Source organism: Micropterus dolomieu, linkage group LG21 (genome assembly GCF_021292245.1).
Source record: "Micropterus dolomieu isolate WLL.071019.BEF.003 ecotype Adirondacks linkage group LG21, ASM2129224v1, whole genome shotgun sequence".
Taxonomy (NCBI): Eukaryota; Metazoa; Chordata; class Actinopteri; order Centrarchiformes; family Centrarchidae; genus Micropterus; species Micropterus dolomieu.
Window position 1 is genome coordinate 24,490,503 of NC_060170.1, and position 14,879 is coordinate 24,505,381.

The following is a 14,879-nucleotide window of genomic DNA, read 5'->3' on the forward strand; positions in this document are numbered from 1 at the left end:
ATGGAAGCGGCTGTACCGACCAAGCAAAAGTATTTGTGCGACCTTTTTTAAAATTCTTATCAACATTTACCATTGTGTTGCTATAGTCCTTATCCGTTTAATAAGACTTTTTATTACTGTCTGAATGGAAAATAGGTCTGAATTAAGATGCAGTCTTGCGAAATACTGCGAAGAGCAGAGATTGTTCTGGTGGTTGGTTAAAAACACGTTCGTCCGAGGAGCATCACAAGGCAACATGAGAATCTCAACTTGACTAGGGCACGTAGGGACGTGCTGACGTTGAAGTTCAGTGTGAGATGGTTTGCAGAGTAGCTGCAAGCGTGGAGGACAATATATATGTGGACAAAAAAAGCTTTAAAAATCAGATTAATTAAATGCATGAATTAATCAATACAATATTTCAACGAGACTATATTTGCACCGCAGTAGCCGCACTGCAACCAAAGTGGTTCGTGAATTATTCTAATTTAGGAATAAAGAGACGTATTTTTTGCATATGATGTGATGTTGCTAGTTTATGTGCTTTCAGCTGATACAAGACTGCAATCATGAAATGAACAATTTTAACAGTGTAACAGTCAGTGTAAAGATCAGTGCATTGTAAGATGTAGTCCAAAAAACAACTAGGTAATCCTGAAATAATTTAGACAAAGGCTGTACAAATGTGGCATTGAAACTGTAAAGTATCCACAGAAAGATGCTCCAGGCCATCTGTTTGAGTAGCTGTGGGAGAGAGCTGTTGAGTTCTCCTTGTTTACACATAGCCTATTGGCTGGACTGTTTCAGAGGACAGGAATGGAAAATAATATTCCCCTTTAATGGTCACAGACCTGAGGCAGGGTTCATCACTTCTAATGATGCTAAAGGAAATGCTTAACATGTTCCAACAGAGTTTGCTTCAGCTTTGATGAGTCTCATTGCACTAGTGACTTGTGCTACAATAGGTTTGTATTCTTAAATAGATCCCTGTGTCACTATCACACTCAATAGTTTTTTTCACATTCAAAATGTCTTCATCAAATGTGTGACCATCTGGCTAGGAATTCAAAGAGCAAAGACAGGTGTTTCGGGATGGAGATAGACTGCAGCAATGTTGAGGAGTCAAGAAGCGGTTTACAAATACCTCACCCAAAGCCTAAAGTACAGACATGCATTAATTCAGACCTATCTACTAATAGCCAGCACAAATAGGTGGCACTAGTAACGGCTGCTGTGGTGCACACTGTACAGAGCAGCGCGCACCAGAGTTTCTGCTTCTGTATGCTGGTTTGAGAGTTTGGACAGTCTCCGATCCACAGCAACCATGTCTGGCTCAGGTCCTAGTCATCTTTTATCTGTACTGCTTGAAAAAGATGGATACATCTAAGCATCCATAAATCCATGTTTGTCTTTACTACTGATATTTCAGGTTTACATGTAGACTACCTTTAGGCTACAGCCCACATGGCTGATGTGTAGGGACAACAGCACGGGCAGGTAGATTAAATTTCTTTAATATGTAATAATAAATGGCATAATCGCCAATTAAGGACGCATGTCTTAAGAATAACACACTGCAAATTATTATTTTATTTTATTTTTATTATTTTTATTGACATTTTCAAAGATTTCATTGATATATTCCATACAGGGCACGTGTGAACCCACGGTTCCATGGTGTAATGGTTAGCACTCTGGACTTTGAATCCAGCGATCCGAGTTCAAATCTCGGTGGAACCTCACGCTTTTGAAAGGGAAACACTATCTTCACTGTGAATATGTGTAGAGCTGTAAGTACCCACGGAGTTAAAAAGAGGCATATGAATACAACAAACATAAATATAAAGACTTACATTAGGTGAAAATGTTTCATTTAGTACTTTAGGTAGGTATATTTGTTTTGTCAGAATATTACAGGTTATAGAGTGAAATTTAGTCATTTATCCATGTATGTTACTCTGGAGTGTGCAGAATGCAGGTTTGCCTCGCTTGGTAAAGACAAATATATCCATGTTTTGGATAGGGTAATTGTCGTTTCTGTGGGCAGATAAAAAGTGTTTAAATATTGTTTTTAGCACAATCTCCATCCTCCTCCTCATACTACGTCTGTCACTGTTAAATCGCATTGAATTTCTAGCTATGACCATGCAGTCCATGGCTATAACCCATACAAACAGAACAAAGCATTTTAAAAGCAAAATCTCCGAGTCACTCGTTTTGTAATATATATAATATATATAATATAATTCTGGCTTTGGTCTTTTTTTCTTTGGGGGGGAGGAGGGCTTTGTGTGCCGCACATTGTAGTTTAACTTCTCATCGCTTTGTGTTGATTATGAAGAATACAGAATAAGCGTAAGCACGCGGAAGTCCTCCGGTCAACGGAACAGCTGGGAGGCTCCTGACGTGTGGATGGTTCCATGGTGTAATGGTTAGCACTCTGGACTCTGAATCCAGCGATCCGAGTTCAAATCTCGGTGGAACCTGAAAGTTTTTCCACGTTTCCTCCTCCTGCGGCTAAACATTTGCAATCAGTTAGTTCGTGAAAAACAGCTGAGCGGTAAAGTAATTTAAGGTGAATGCACACACATCTGACTGTCAACTTGAACGTATCACTAATGTAGTTCATCAACGTTTGTAATTCTTTCCTGGTTTGTAAGATGAATTTGAGAGTTACATACAGTATGCAGGTTTTCTCTCTACATCTTTCTGTACCATGAAGTGAGTCTAGAATCTAAATACTACTAACTCCACAGGAGAGAAAGGATATCTGAAATAAAGGATAGACTAGAGCATATTTTCTGTAAATAAGTTAAAAGGCAGTAAAAATCAAGTAGCTACATACTTTATCACCATGTCCTTTTTAATTGTCTCATCTAGGGGTGTGCCATATGTCCTCAGTTCAGTTTTTCAACCGAACAGCTGGGAGGTCCACGTGGGATATGTGGTTCCATGGTGTAATGGTTAGCACTCTGGACTCTGAATCCAGCGATCCGAGTTCAAATCTCGGTGGGACCTGGCTTTTAAACACTTCATATTCTCTATAGACGTGTTCTGACCATGTATGCTACCGTATCGCAAAGCAGATAGCAGAGTCGTTCGAGTTCAGGGGTAACTTTAACGTATTCTGACAGACTAATAATGACTAATATCCCCTATCAATCAGGGGTAGCATATTCTGATAGACTAATAATGTTTTTCTTTATATTGCTGACGATCAGCAGCTGTCCCGACGGCACGCCCAACAGCAAGGTTGCACAGATTTATGGGCGTGGAAACGGACCGCGCTTGTGGGTCATACGCATCCGCAAAACCGCATGGTTGGTCTGAAAGCACAGTAAGTAGCACATTTCGATAGGTAGCATAAACCGTGGTTGGAAGATGGTCACAGGTGTCATTAAACTCAGCTCCTACTGTTGGTGAGTATCATTACAATGATAACCTGCATTTTAAAATGTAAGTCAAAGTTAAATACTTTCTTTATTTCACTGCAGGTCCATCAACCAGCTCTACACCTGGGGTAGAACATGGTCATGTCACCCAAGAAGCTGACACTGCTGGTAAGTTATGCGTTTTAGTTAAACCTGTAGAGATGCCCTGTCCTTTGCTTTTAAATCAGATCATGTCATGTGGGGAGTGTGTAGTAGCAGTTTTAAAGTACTGATTCTGGAGCAACATTATGGAGCCTCCTTCAAAGTTGCTAGTGTTGAAAAGACTAAAGTCACTTCTTAAAAGGAGCTAAGCTAAGAACACAAGTAATTTCCATTCAGTCAATTTATTTTATATTTCATATAAATATATTATTTTATTTCATAGGAGGTCCAACTTCCATCATTGGTGTCATCCAAGACGCTGACAACACTGGTAAGTTTAGGCCTACATCAACAATGAATGAACAATTATTCAGGAACACCCAACGTATAAACAAGTCAACTTACTTAAATTACTTATTTTATGTGTTAATCTTCCTCATAGGTCTACCTGTGCCTAATGAAGTGGAGACTAGTAACATCATGCTTACTACCACACCTGTCTCTCCAGTTTCTACTCCTCCAGTGGATCCAGCTGACTGGCCATCAGTGCTTAATAACCAGTTACACGTTGATGTGGTGAGCAGGGGACCAGCACAGGTTGACAGAGACTTCACATTTCCAAAAAGACAAGATAGACAAGACAAGTCTTCTCTATCATTACATGTTTAGATCACTCATAAAGCACTGATTGACATATTCAAAGAAAAGTGATGCTGTTAACTGTTTGGTAGTTTTGTTTCTTAAACTCTTGTTTGGCTGTTATTAAAGATAATCACTTTATCAGTTTTTTTATTCATCACAAAGTTAATCAGTGTCTACCGGGGCTTACACTGCCATTAAGCTGAGTAACACTGTTGGTATATTTTTATAGTATATATAATAGTATCGAGTATAGTCTTGTTTTTTTTTTTTCATCAGAATCAGCTTCATTGCCAAGTAGGTTTAAGACATTTGCTTTGGTGATTTAGTGCTGCACAATAAACATGGCAGGTTTAAGAATATAAGAAAGTTTTGTCAGGTCTTATTTAAAAAGAAGAGATGTTGTTTCTGTGCCTTATATTGTGAAAAAGCACGACAGTCAGAGGGGCCTCCAACAAGATTTTGTTTAGGGCCCCCGAAGGTCCGTGGCCGGCTCTGTGAGTAATGTTGAAACGCTTTAACTTACATCAGGAGACATCTGGTGTGTGTAGGTCATGGGTGTGTGTCACATTACGTCGCAGCAGTTGTGTGAGGCATTGCTATGACTACCTGCTACCTGCAATGGACAACGGAGGACAGCAGGCCAAAACCGAGTCGAGTCGAGCTGGAACCAGTGGTGGAAAAGGGGCTAAGATGGTAAAGTGAGAGGGTCCACTATCATTGGTTTTAAAAAGTGGGTGGGTTGTCCCACCCACATACAATAGTTCCAACGCCCATGGGTAGATTAGTGGGTTGTAAATCAACACTTCTGCAGAGCACAATCACACACTTTCCCTTGTTGCCATGTCACCTGTCATATTAATTTATTATTATAAACATAATGTTTGCAGACATTTGCTCAAATCTAGATCATCCACCAATGTAGCGAAATTCCAGCATTGTATGCTTTTCTAGTGTATAATATACGGATGTCCCAGCAGGTAACTGGACCTCCAGTGCTGAGAGGTAAAATATTTATTTCGGGGCATTTTGTTATATCAGTGTTCTCATCAAGGGGAGAAATAAGGTAGCAATAAGTATGCTCTGCACTCACATACCTATAATGTTTATACTTATATTAAATATACAAAATAAATAATATATAACTAACTAAATAAAACCAATTTCCAACCTTTTTTTTCCTACAACCTACAAAAAAAAAAAGCTGACTGGAGAGGAATTCTGGTAGACTGACGTATCCTGTGTGGTTGCACGCAGATGTGTGAATGCCCAGTGGCTGGATCATGAGATGGATCAGCTTTCTCTTACACCTGTTTCATTACCTTCTCTTAAATGCACGTCACCCAACATGTCATCTCCTGCACATGAACACCTACACATAAAATATATTGAGGGGCGATGCACCTTGTTGTAGCTGCTGGTTTACTGCTAGTCTTTAGCACCTCCACCGCCCACACTGCCTCTTCCACATGATCAGAGAACTGCAGAAGCAATAAAGTTTGGCTTAAAAAAGAAGCAAAATAATAGAATATCTGGCTCTTTCGCTGCCACATGCTCAACCTTCTTCACCAACTAGTTGCTAACTTTGTGTGTCTGTCATTCGGTGCTGGGCAGGAGCATGCAGTGGGTTTATCAGAAATGAATAGAGTGTACATGCATATCCAAAACAAGAGGGCAGCTGCTGAGCCGTAAGTGAGTCATGTTAAATGTCCTACATATTTATTACACCAAGGTGCAAGCCCTGCAGTGTGCATGCTGTTTATTTGTTTATTTCATGATTTATCAGAAACAAAACTGTGAGAAAAAAAGGCACAAAAAGTTACATATGATTAGGTGATTAATTAATACACTGGTAGAGCTCAGGTATGAGATGCCTCACAGGCATGTCAAGTGCACTCTGCTCACTTAAAATGAGGTCTTGTCAGGCTTCCTGAAAATGGTTTTATTCTCTCACAATGTTGAGCAGAATACTTAAAAAGTATTTAGCATCTGAATTCCTCATCTCACATGGAATCAGAAAAAAATTTGGTTACAATACTCAAACATCATCAATAAACAGGCCAACATGTAAAACGTGTGCTCTATTGCCAATATAATTTATTGTATTGTTTTGCATTTCTTACTTCTTGTGGATTTTCAGGCTTTGACTTGGACGAAAAACCATAGCACTGAAAATTAGAAAGCCATTTCACTTTATTCTGTTATGCTAAGATAAATTTAAGACTTAAATTTAAGATTAATTTATCACTGAGCAAACTGTAGCCTATTAAAAGTCTGACAAATGTCCACAGTGAAGTTATGCGTGTCTGTTTGATTGATCAATGAACTGCTCTTAGGAATGCTGCCTTTAACATTCAGGTTTGGACAATTTAGTTAAAAGAGATGACAGCGTTCAAAATTCATACAACAGTTAGGACAAGGCAGATATGTACTGGCCTGTGCAAAAGTAATGTTTCTCATATCCTTCTCTTCTTGCACTCCGTCGCTGACAACGCCTCTGTCCGACTCCTTCTGCGTACACAGCGAGGCCTCATTTATTTTTTCCCACGTAAACAAGCCTTCACTTCTGCCTGTTAGCCTGCAGGTGGCGCTGCACCATTTGCTGGGAGTGGAAATGTGACGTCACTTCCTGGCGGGGTATCTCAACTGAAAACGGATATAAACAAAACCAGTGACCGATTTAATGCGTTTATTCCTTTTTATATACAGTCTGTGGTTTATTCATAAGTTTGTAGCAAGGCTTCGTATGTGACAGCCGCTTTTGTGAAGGTATTATTAAATATTATTAAGTTTTAATTTAGAGTCCGAGTAAGCGATTGACGTAACGTTGGTAAACATAAACCGTGAGAGAAAAGGAGGTATTTTCTGAGAATAACGTAAAGTTACTACCGCTTCATGTGTTTAGGTTTGACCTACCGGCAACGTTAACCTCAATTAAACAAGGTAAGATATTTTATTCATCCTCTGTTCGCTTTAACGTTAATGTGTGGAACCTGCTGAAGGTGCCCACTAACTTTATATCGAAATTTAACTGCTCAACTGAAACAATTCCCGGAGGACTCTTTCATAATATGATCATGGTATAAATTGTAAATTATTACTGTGGATTAATTTACCCAACAGTTTGTAAAGGTCATAAAATTAGCTCCACCTCATCCAGCTACAAATGTCAATAAGTCTATATTGTTTTGTTCATAGTGTGTATATTAGTGTTGTCTATTCTGTAGTTTGTGTCTAATTTTATTTTATTATTATTAATTTATTATTGTGTTATGGTATTATTGTAAGTACATCGTGAGCAATCCTGAGTCAAATTCCTCGTATGTGTACACATACCTGGAAATAAAGCTGATTCTGATTCTGATGTAACGTTAACTGGCTGCCTGTGTGTTAATGCATGTGTGTATATATAATCCTATAATAACGTAACACTAACAGGGACCATTACTTTGCATAAAAAATACTATTTAACTTTATTTAACTTTTGATGTATTACATACACTTTGCTGATCAAAGCAATATGCTATTATAAAGTACAACGCTACTATAAATGAGTAAAAACAGTTGCCTTTCATATATACTAGTTCATTTCTTTATGGCAATTGTATTTCCACTTTTCAGATTAACCTTGCAGTTAGTCAGATTCACCTTAATCTGTTTTCATTTCATATTCTGTGTCGTTTTCCTTCATGTTTTTACTTGGATATTAGTTAATGCATTAGCAAATTCAGTAGCACGGGAGAAGTTGTCAATTTTTTGGGTCAACACAATACTAAATTGGTCCTGTGGTTATGCTCCTTGGTTCAAAACCAGGCGATCTGACATAGATTTTCTCTTTGGTTGGCGTTGATTCATCCCTCCCAGCACCTTTTAGTGTTTTGTGATGGAATCATCTGACAACATGGGGAACTTCAACCACATGGTGGAGGCTGTGGCACTGAATGATGTTCCTGCTCCTGACGGCTCCACTGGACAGAAGGATACCTCCCCGGCAGACATGCTGAGGTTTTTCTGCTTTAACACTTCTATAATTATTCAGTTTACAATGGCTGATTGCTCGTTTATTTGATGACACACCCCAACACCAACGTTTAAGACTCATTTCATCCAATGAAAGCACTTTACATCTTGTCATAAGACAATGAATAGAATATTTATTATTGCTGAAGTTACTGTCTTTTCAGAATAAAACAGCAGATGTCCAACCAGTGCTTTGAGATGGCAGTACAGCTCCACGCAGGTATATCATTATGTACATTATTTCCAGCATATTGTATTTTCCTTAAGTACACAAACAAAGAATTAATCTCACGTTTCCTGTAACAGGAAAAAGTAAGAGATCATGCAGTATATCTGAAGCTGAGAGAGACTTGTGAGTATTTGAAATTAGCCTCTTGATGTGGATCCAGAATATAAACCAAACGTAAGGTTAGAGTTCAATTCAAAATTTACACCGTTAACCAACATTTTTCATGTTGCAGGCCAGATTACGTTGATGAGCTGGAAAAAGTCAAGACAATTCATTTTAACAGCACATTGGCACTGCACAGGTAAGGCATGGATTTTTGTATATAGAAGTATAAATAATACAGAAGCAGTGAACATTTGGTTAACCTTTCATCAACATATCTTTTGATTTTTCGGGTGTGTTTCAGAATGCAGATGTGGCACGCTATTGGAGAAAAACTGAAACAGAATGATTCAGAGGCAGAGTGAGTCAATTCAAAACATTTTGAAACAACTGACATTTATATAGGTGATTTTGATGATTGTGTCATATACTTGTGTTTTTCTCAGTGCCCTGAAAGCTGTCAGTGATCGCTGCGTGACTCTTTGTTCACGCATAAAACAACTTCAGCAAGTAAGCAGCCTTATTATTCACTGTGTGTATGTAATGTTTACATATGTATAAAATTGTTTTATAATTTTGCCTTGAAATCAGATAAAATGGCACTGTGTGCTTTGTGTATGTTTAGCTGCTGTCTGTGGATGCCAAATCAGATGCCAAATTTGTTGTTAGGCTACTGAAATAACTTCTCATAGCAGATAAACATGTTTCTGCAAGCCAGAGAATTATGTTTGGTCCAGCAGGTGTGTGGTGTCCAATTACCCCTATAGGCCCCGGACTTATTTATATAAAGCAATGTTTTGCTTTGGTAAAATAATTTTACTAGGTCCTAAGTGCCACCACCAACCATCAGCACCAACTGGTTTCCCTGAAAAACTCAATGACATAACCCACTTGCCACTGTTGATGCCGTGTGTGGTACTATATAATCAGTTATAGTAATATCACCTTGTTCTTGGTGACCTGTTGACTATAAATGTGTTTAGAGTTGTTGATCAGATTTGAGAGGAGGAATTGAATTGAAAGATAGTGTTTTTGAGATAATTACTTCTGGATTCCCTTATGTTGGGTTAACAGGAGACAAGAGATCTTCAAGATGACATCACAGAAATACAGAAGAAGAGGCTTGGTATGTTTTACAATGAAAAAGTATATTTAGACTGTGATTTAGTTTTTCCACAGTACAGTTTTTTTTGTTGTTGTTGTGTTTTTGTGTTTTTTTGACAAATTGCTTTTCGGTTTGTGTAGAGATGAAGCGGCTCACGCATGAGAAAATGAAAGAGATGGAAGACTTGATGTCCAAGAAAGAGCACCCAGATATAGAGAAGTACAAAGCTGCATTGGAGAAAGGCCAGGCGAACCTGGAGAAGTATAAAAAGATGGCCATCATGACACAGAACGTACTCAGGGTAAATTGTGCGGGAATTGTGTAAAAGAAAATACATTGTCTGTTAGTAAGATTTTTGGAAATGGGTAATGCATATTAGCAGCTGGTGCGTTAATGTAAGTGTTTCCTTTCAGGGCATCCTCTTGGCTTGTAAAGTCAACTGGCTGGATGATCCCAAACTTCGAGACATCGCCATGACACTGGAGGAATTTCCCATCTCTGACTAGAGCATGAATCGATTTATGTCATCTGTATATATTTTCTGTATTGTACCGTCTAATAAATAATCATCAAAACTGTTAAAACCAAGTATTGTGATTTATTTGTTAAAGCAGTGTAGAGCAGCTGCCACTAGGGGGCGACACAGGAGGAAATGTTGTGAAGCTACTGCACAGCTTGTCAGTGAAGAAGAAAGCTGGTTTACACGTGTTTACCGACACCAGAAAGATAGGTTTTGAATAATTGTTTCAAATTTAAGTTTTTTGGATCTGGATTGAAATAAAACCAAACAAAAATGCCGAAGGTCAAGGCGGAGAAGAAAAGCAGGCAGCACCAAGAGGTCAAAAACCAAGGTACGTTTTGTTCAAGGGAGGAGAAAACGTTAGCATGATGGCAAACATCACTGTCAGCTGCTGGAAGAAAATGGATTTTAAAGTCTAAGTCCGTCGTTATACCGCAACAACACATCGAGCAGCTTTCTAAAGACCACCTATTAATAAGAATTGTAGTTGGCACGTATGTCGCCTACATGAAATATTTGTTTACGTAAGCCAGTAACGCTCGTGATTAAGACTGACGCCTCTACAGCCTTAAAACCACTGAAATCGTTATACAATATATATAATACAATGCCATATTCTAAAGAAGTACAATCTGCATAGCTGGGAAAACCCATAGACTGTATATAAAATGGGAATACCTCATCAAATACAAAAATGTCTGCTTAGTTTATAAGATTATCCACAGCTTAGCTCCCCTTTCCCTGTCTTGCCTCATCAACTGCAAATCAACAGAGTTACTAGAGGTGCAGCTAGAAGGGGCTGCACAAACTACATTTAGCCAGGCTGACTTTTCCTTGAGATCATTACATCAGTGGAACTCAGTAGTACCACTATCAATAAAGATAGTCCCTGTCCTATTGCTCATGTTTAGGGTAAGGTTAAGAAATGGCTTATTGAAAACCAACAATGTTAATACTGATTGAACGTCGTCACTCCTCAATCCTCAGAAAGTTCATCAGCAAAATTCACAGTTTTAAAGCACGTATGTCAGTATTTATGATCAGTGGTGAATAAGTATGGTTGATCAGCATACTTGCCATCCTCCAGACATCATAGCTGAAATTAAGTCATTTAATAGCTCCTGTGTTTCAGCAAGTTTTGTTCAAAACTTATTATATATATTAGTAATATTACGAGAATAAAGTCATATTTTAGAAAAATCTCGACACACTGCAGTTCAAACTTTTTACAAGTCGAAATAGTAAACGTGTTCATATGACTCCAGGCAACCTTTTTATTATGACCCTAATACTCCTTTTAGTTAGTCTACAATTCTCTTGCTAATTTGCTGCTGCCTGATTTTTTGTGTTTGACTGTACCAAATACTTTGACTAGACACTGACGGACATTACATTACATTTTCAAAATTATTTCTAGGGACAATTCAGTAGTCGCTGGACATTGGTAGGGCTATGTCTCTATTTTAGTAAATATATATCAGATGTATATAAACATGCAGTGTAAGGTCTTACTCTCTGCATGTTTAACCCAGAACTCTACTGAACATCACATGCTGTCACAGTTTGCGCCTCAACTCCTCTCTTCAGCCACACTATCTTTGGTAATGGTGTAACCTTCATGTATCCAAGCTGAAGTTTTAGATGTTCAGATGGTAAAAGACATCAATTAATCAATAATAGAAGTTAAAAAAAAAAACAACTAAATGGCCAAAAGGCTTCAAAACAGTCGTCCACAAACCAATGGGTGATGACATGGTGGCTACGTCCACTTCTTTTATACAGTCTATGATGTAGTCTCCGTGACATCACTCATGGGTTTCCCAAGAGCCGTTGATGCTCAGGCTGCGTTTCATTAGTCGTTCAACATGATCACATTGACTTCCCGCCGCCATCTTAAGTGCTGTTTCATTTGTCTGTGAAACTGAAGTGAACTTGGTGAGATCAACAACGATGGTCACCCCAGAGGTGTATTTCACCCACAATACAAGAAAATACATCCATGGTTAGGTGTCAGTTATGTTGTAGGCTACATAAAACTCCTGTTGCGTAGTTAGCATTTAGTTTCTGATATAGAAAATCTCATTGATAGCTTGATGTTTTACTGAAAAATGTAATTGAATTAATTGCAGTTATTATTGTGCGATTTCTTCCAACATTGTCTGTAAACACATGGGGAAAAATGCTGTTTTGCAAGATATAGTTAAGATAATCATGATACAGGATCAGAAACTGATGCAGCAAATTACACAGACCTTACATATCCACAGAAGATGTCCTCACCTCATTGAAATAAGTCTGCAGCTGCAGCAGTATAGCACTGATGCTTCGTTCCAGTCAAAGTCAGAATTGGAAGTTGAAATTTACTACTTTCAACCTCCAAGTGTCCCAGGTGCACGACGCCAAACGTAAACAAAAAAACATGGCTGACCATGACAAACTCCTGTTTTCTTGTGTACGCACAGTTGAACTCTCTGGTGTTAATTAAAAGTTTTAATGAAAATGAGTGACATAAATATATGCTACTCATTAACTGTCTAGCTTCAGCGGTTGGTAATCTGCAGAAGTTAGTAAATGTTGTGTAATGTTTTGAAATTTCTTGACATTTTTTGATGTTTTTCCGGTGTAACTTTTGAGCAGAGAAGATTACTTTGAATTTTTTCCGTAACCAGCTACCTAATAACATTAGCGACATATTTTGACATCAATTGACATAAAGGACAGATTTTATTATATGATAGTATGAATGTGTCGATTCAAGGAAATGCAGTATTTGGCACATTAGCGTTTGCTTCAGTTTTCAGCCCTGGAGGTTGCCGCTTGGACAAAATATTGTAATGCAACATGGTGGGCAAATTGTCTTAAGCCTATTTATGCAAGAGGCCTTGACTTTGACTTCTCTTGCAGGGATCATGTTCAACACCGGCATTGGCCAGCACATCCTGAAGAATCCATTGATTGTCAATGGGATCATTGAGAAGGTACGCTGTACTCGTGCACTGTGGTACTGAAAAGTTAAATGCACACAAACATCATAAAACATCATAAACAAAGACAATCACGGCGTTCCTAAGCCATGGTTGTGGCTGTGTTTTTCAGGCTGCTCTGAGGCCGACAGATGTGGTTCTGGAGGTGGGACCTGGTACTGGTAACATGACAGTGAAATTGTTGGAAAAAGCCAAGAAGGTGAGAGCATCCAAGTGTTTTCATGCTTGCTTTTTTGCTAACACTCCTGAAACTACAAACATATACGCATAAACCTCTTAATAATCAGATGGACATCAGAGTTGACCCTGATTGTGTAATCAATGTGTCTAATTATTTAAAACTGCTGTTTGTGTGTTGCTTGATCAGAATTCAGAAGCACCATTTTGACATTATGTCCAGTTTGCACGTCTCATTCACTCTCTCTCTCTCTTCTGTTGTGATCTTTGTGTTTTTTTTGCTGTGTCCGCAGAAGTCACAGTTCAGTGTTGACAGAAATTGCTATCTTTGCAGGTGGTGGCCTGTGAGTTGGACTGCAGATTAGTGGCTGAACTTCAGAAAAGAGTGCAGTGCACGTGAGTGGAGACAGCAGCACTGTGCTGCCACATATATATCAGTATCTGAAGTTAAATAAAAAAGTGAGCATGTGATCTAATAAAAGGACATTTTGTTTTCCAACAGACCCATGCAGACCAAACTTCAAATATTAGTTGGAGATGTTCTAAAAACAGATTTGCCATTCTTTGACGTCTGTGTGGCTAATTTACCTTACCAGGTAAAGACATGTTTCCTCCACACTGCTAACAGTTGATTCAATGTCATTCAATACCTTTAGCTTAAACTTGACTTCACTTAATTGTGCAGATTTCGTCACCGTTTGTCTTCAAGCTCCTGCTGCATCGACCTTTCTTCAGGTAAGAAACTACCAGGGTGGGTGGGGTCTGTGGCGTGGGTGGGGTCTGTGGTCTCTCTGGCTGCGGGTGGGATGGGGGCGGTTTGCGCCGGCTGGCATCTCTCCTGTGCAGCGCATTACTTGGCTGTTGTGTGCCGCTAGTTAGATTGGCTCATCTGTAGGTCATTATTGGCTTGCGTGCTTGTTGGGGGCATCGGGTGCGGGCCTGGACTGGGCTGGTGTGCGGCTCTGTCCTGTGTGCATGCTGTGCATCCTGATAATTGCATTTCGGTTCTCTGAGGGGTCTGGCGACTGGTTGTTGGAGGGGTGGGGGACCGGGAAGAAGGGGTTGACGGGGTGGGTTGGGGGTGCGGGCTGGTCCTCTGTCTCCTCTGGATTTCCTGGGGATGGGCGGGGTTGTCGCTGACTCTAGGGTGCTGCCGGTGCTAGAGGGGCTCTTGCTATAAGCCCTGGGCGGGAGGGACCTGGCGTCCTCCTGCTTAGGGGGGTGGGGGACGGGACTGAATAAATGATGGGGCCAGTCAGGAATCTGGTCTTCTAGCCTCCCTATGACCTCCTTCACCTTTCCCCCTTTGGTCATGTCTCACAACATACACCCTTAGGACCCTGGGGGGCGGGCAGCCTGCAGGGCGTTTGGGGGGTGGGGCTGCTTTATTGCGGCCTCGCGCTTCTTCCTCCCTCACTGCCTGCCCCTCAATTTTAATTACACATTAAACGATGTGGGCTTTGTTGATCATTGGCAGACTTTCTGGGGAAGACCTGGTCTGATCCGGAGAGACGGCATCCATCCCACTTGGGAAGGAGCAGCTCTCATTTCTAGAAATCTGGCCAAGTTTATTAGTGGACCAAATCCATGA

At 39.6% G+C, this 14,879-nt stretch overlaps 2 protein-coding genes and 3 non-coding genes across 7 annotated transcripts in view; all 5 read left to right on the forward strand.

Annotated features, from left to right (window-relative positions):
- The first annotated feature begins 1,647 nt into the window (after positions 1–1,647).
- On the forward strand, positions 1,648–1,719 carry trnaq-uug. The gene has a single exon. It is a non-coding gene; the product is annotated as a tRNA-Gln (tRNA).
- Positions 1,720–2,393: 674 nt separating this feature from the next.
- Positions 2,394–2,465, forward strand: trnaq-cug. Its single transcript has one exon. It is a non-coding gene; the product is annotated as a tRNA-Gln (tRNA).
- A 460-nt stretch (positions 2,466–2,925) lies between these two features.
- On the forward strand, positions 2,926–2,997 carry trnaq-cug. The gene has a single exon. It is a non-coding gene; the product is annotated as a tRNA-Gln (tRNA).
- A 3,766-nt stretch (positions 2,998–6,763) lies between these two features.
- cenph (centromere protein H) lies at positions 6,764–10,191 on the forward strand. Of its 3 annotated transcripts, XM_046035811.1 has the most exons (11): positions 6,764–6,920; positions 7,057–7,094; positions 8,016–8,156; positions 8,321–8,391; positions 8,478–8,523; positions 8,633–8,701; positions 8,807–8,863; positions 8,949–9,012; positions 9,577–9,628; positions 9,748–9,908; positions 10,021–10,191. In XM_046035811.1, the coding sequence occupies exons 3-11, from the start codon at positions 8,035–8,037 to the stop codon at positions 10,111–10,113; spliced, it is 735 nt and encodes a 244-aa protein (XP_045891767.1). In that variant the 5' UTR covers positions 6,764–6,920; positions 7,057–7,094; positions 8,016–8,034; the 3' UTR covers positions 10,114–10,191. The 3 variants fall into 3 exon arrangements, with proteins under 3 accessions (XP_045891767.1, XP_045891765.1, XP_045891768.1); XM_046035809.1 differs by having other exon boundaries at positions 6,776–7,094; XM_046035812.1 differs by having other exon boundaries at positions 6,781–7,094; positions 8,336–8,391.
- A 76-nt stretch (positions 10,192–10,267) lies between these two features.
- dimt1l (DIM1 dimethyladenosine transferase 1-like (S. cerevisiae)) overlaps positions 10,268–14,879 on the forward strand; it is a 6,949-nt gene continuing 2,337 nt past the window's right edge. The window contains exons 1-6 of the mRNA XM_046035813.1: positions 10,268–10,458; positions 13,032–13,105; positions 13,224–13,310; positions 13,623–13,684; positions 13,791–13,884; positions 13,974–14,023. Coding sequence (XP_045891769.1) covers positions 10,401–10,458; positions 13,032–13,105; positions 13,224–13,310; positions 13,623–13,684; positions 13,791–13,884; positions 13,974–14,023 — 425 coding nt within the window. The 5' untranslated portion in view covers positions 10,268–10,400. The remainder of the gene's footprint in view (positions 10,459–13,031; positions 13,106–13,223; positions 13,311–13,622; positions 13,685–13,790; positions 13,885–13,973; positions 14,024–14,879) is intronic.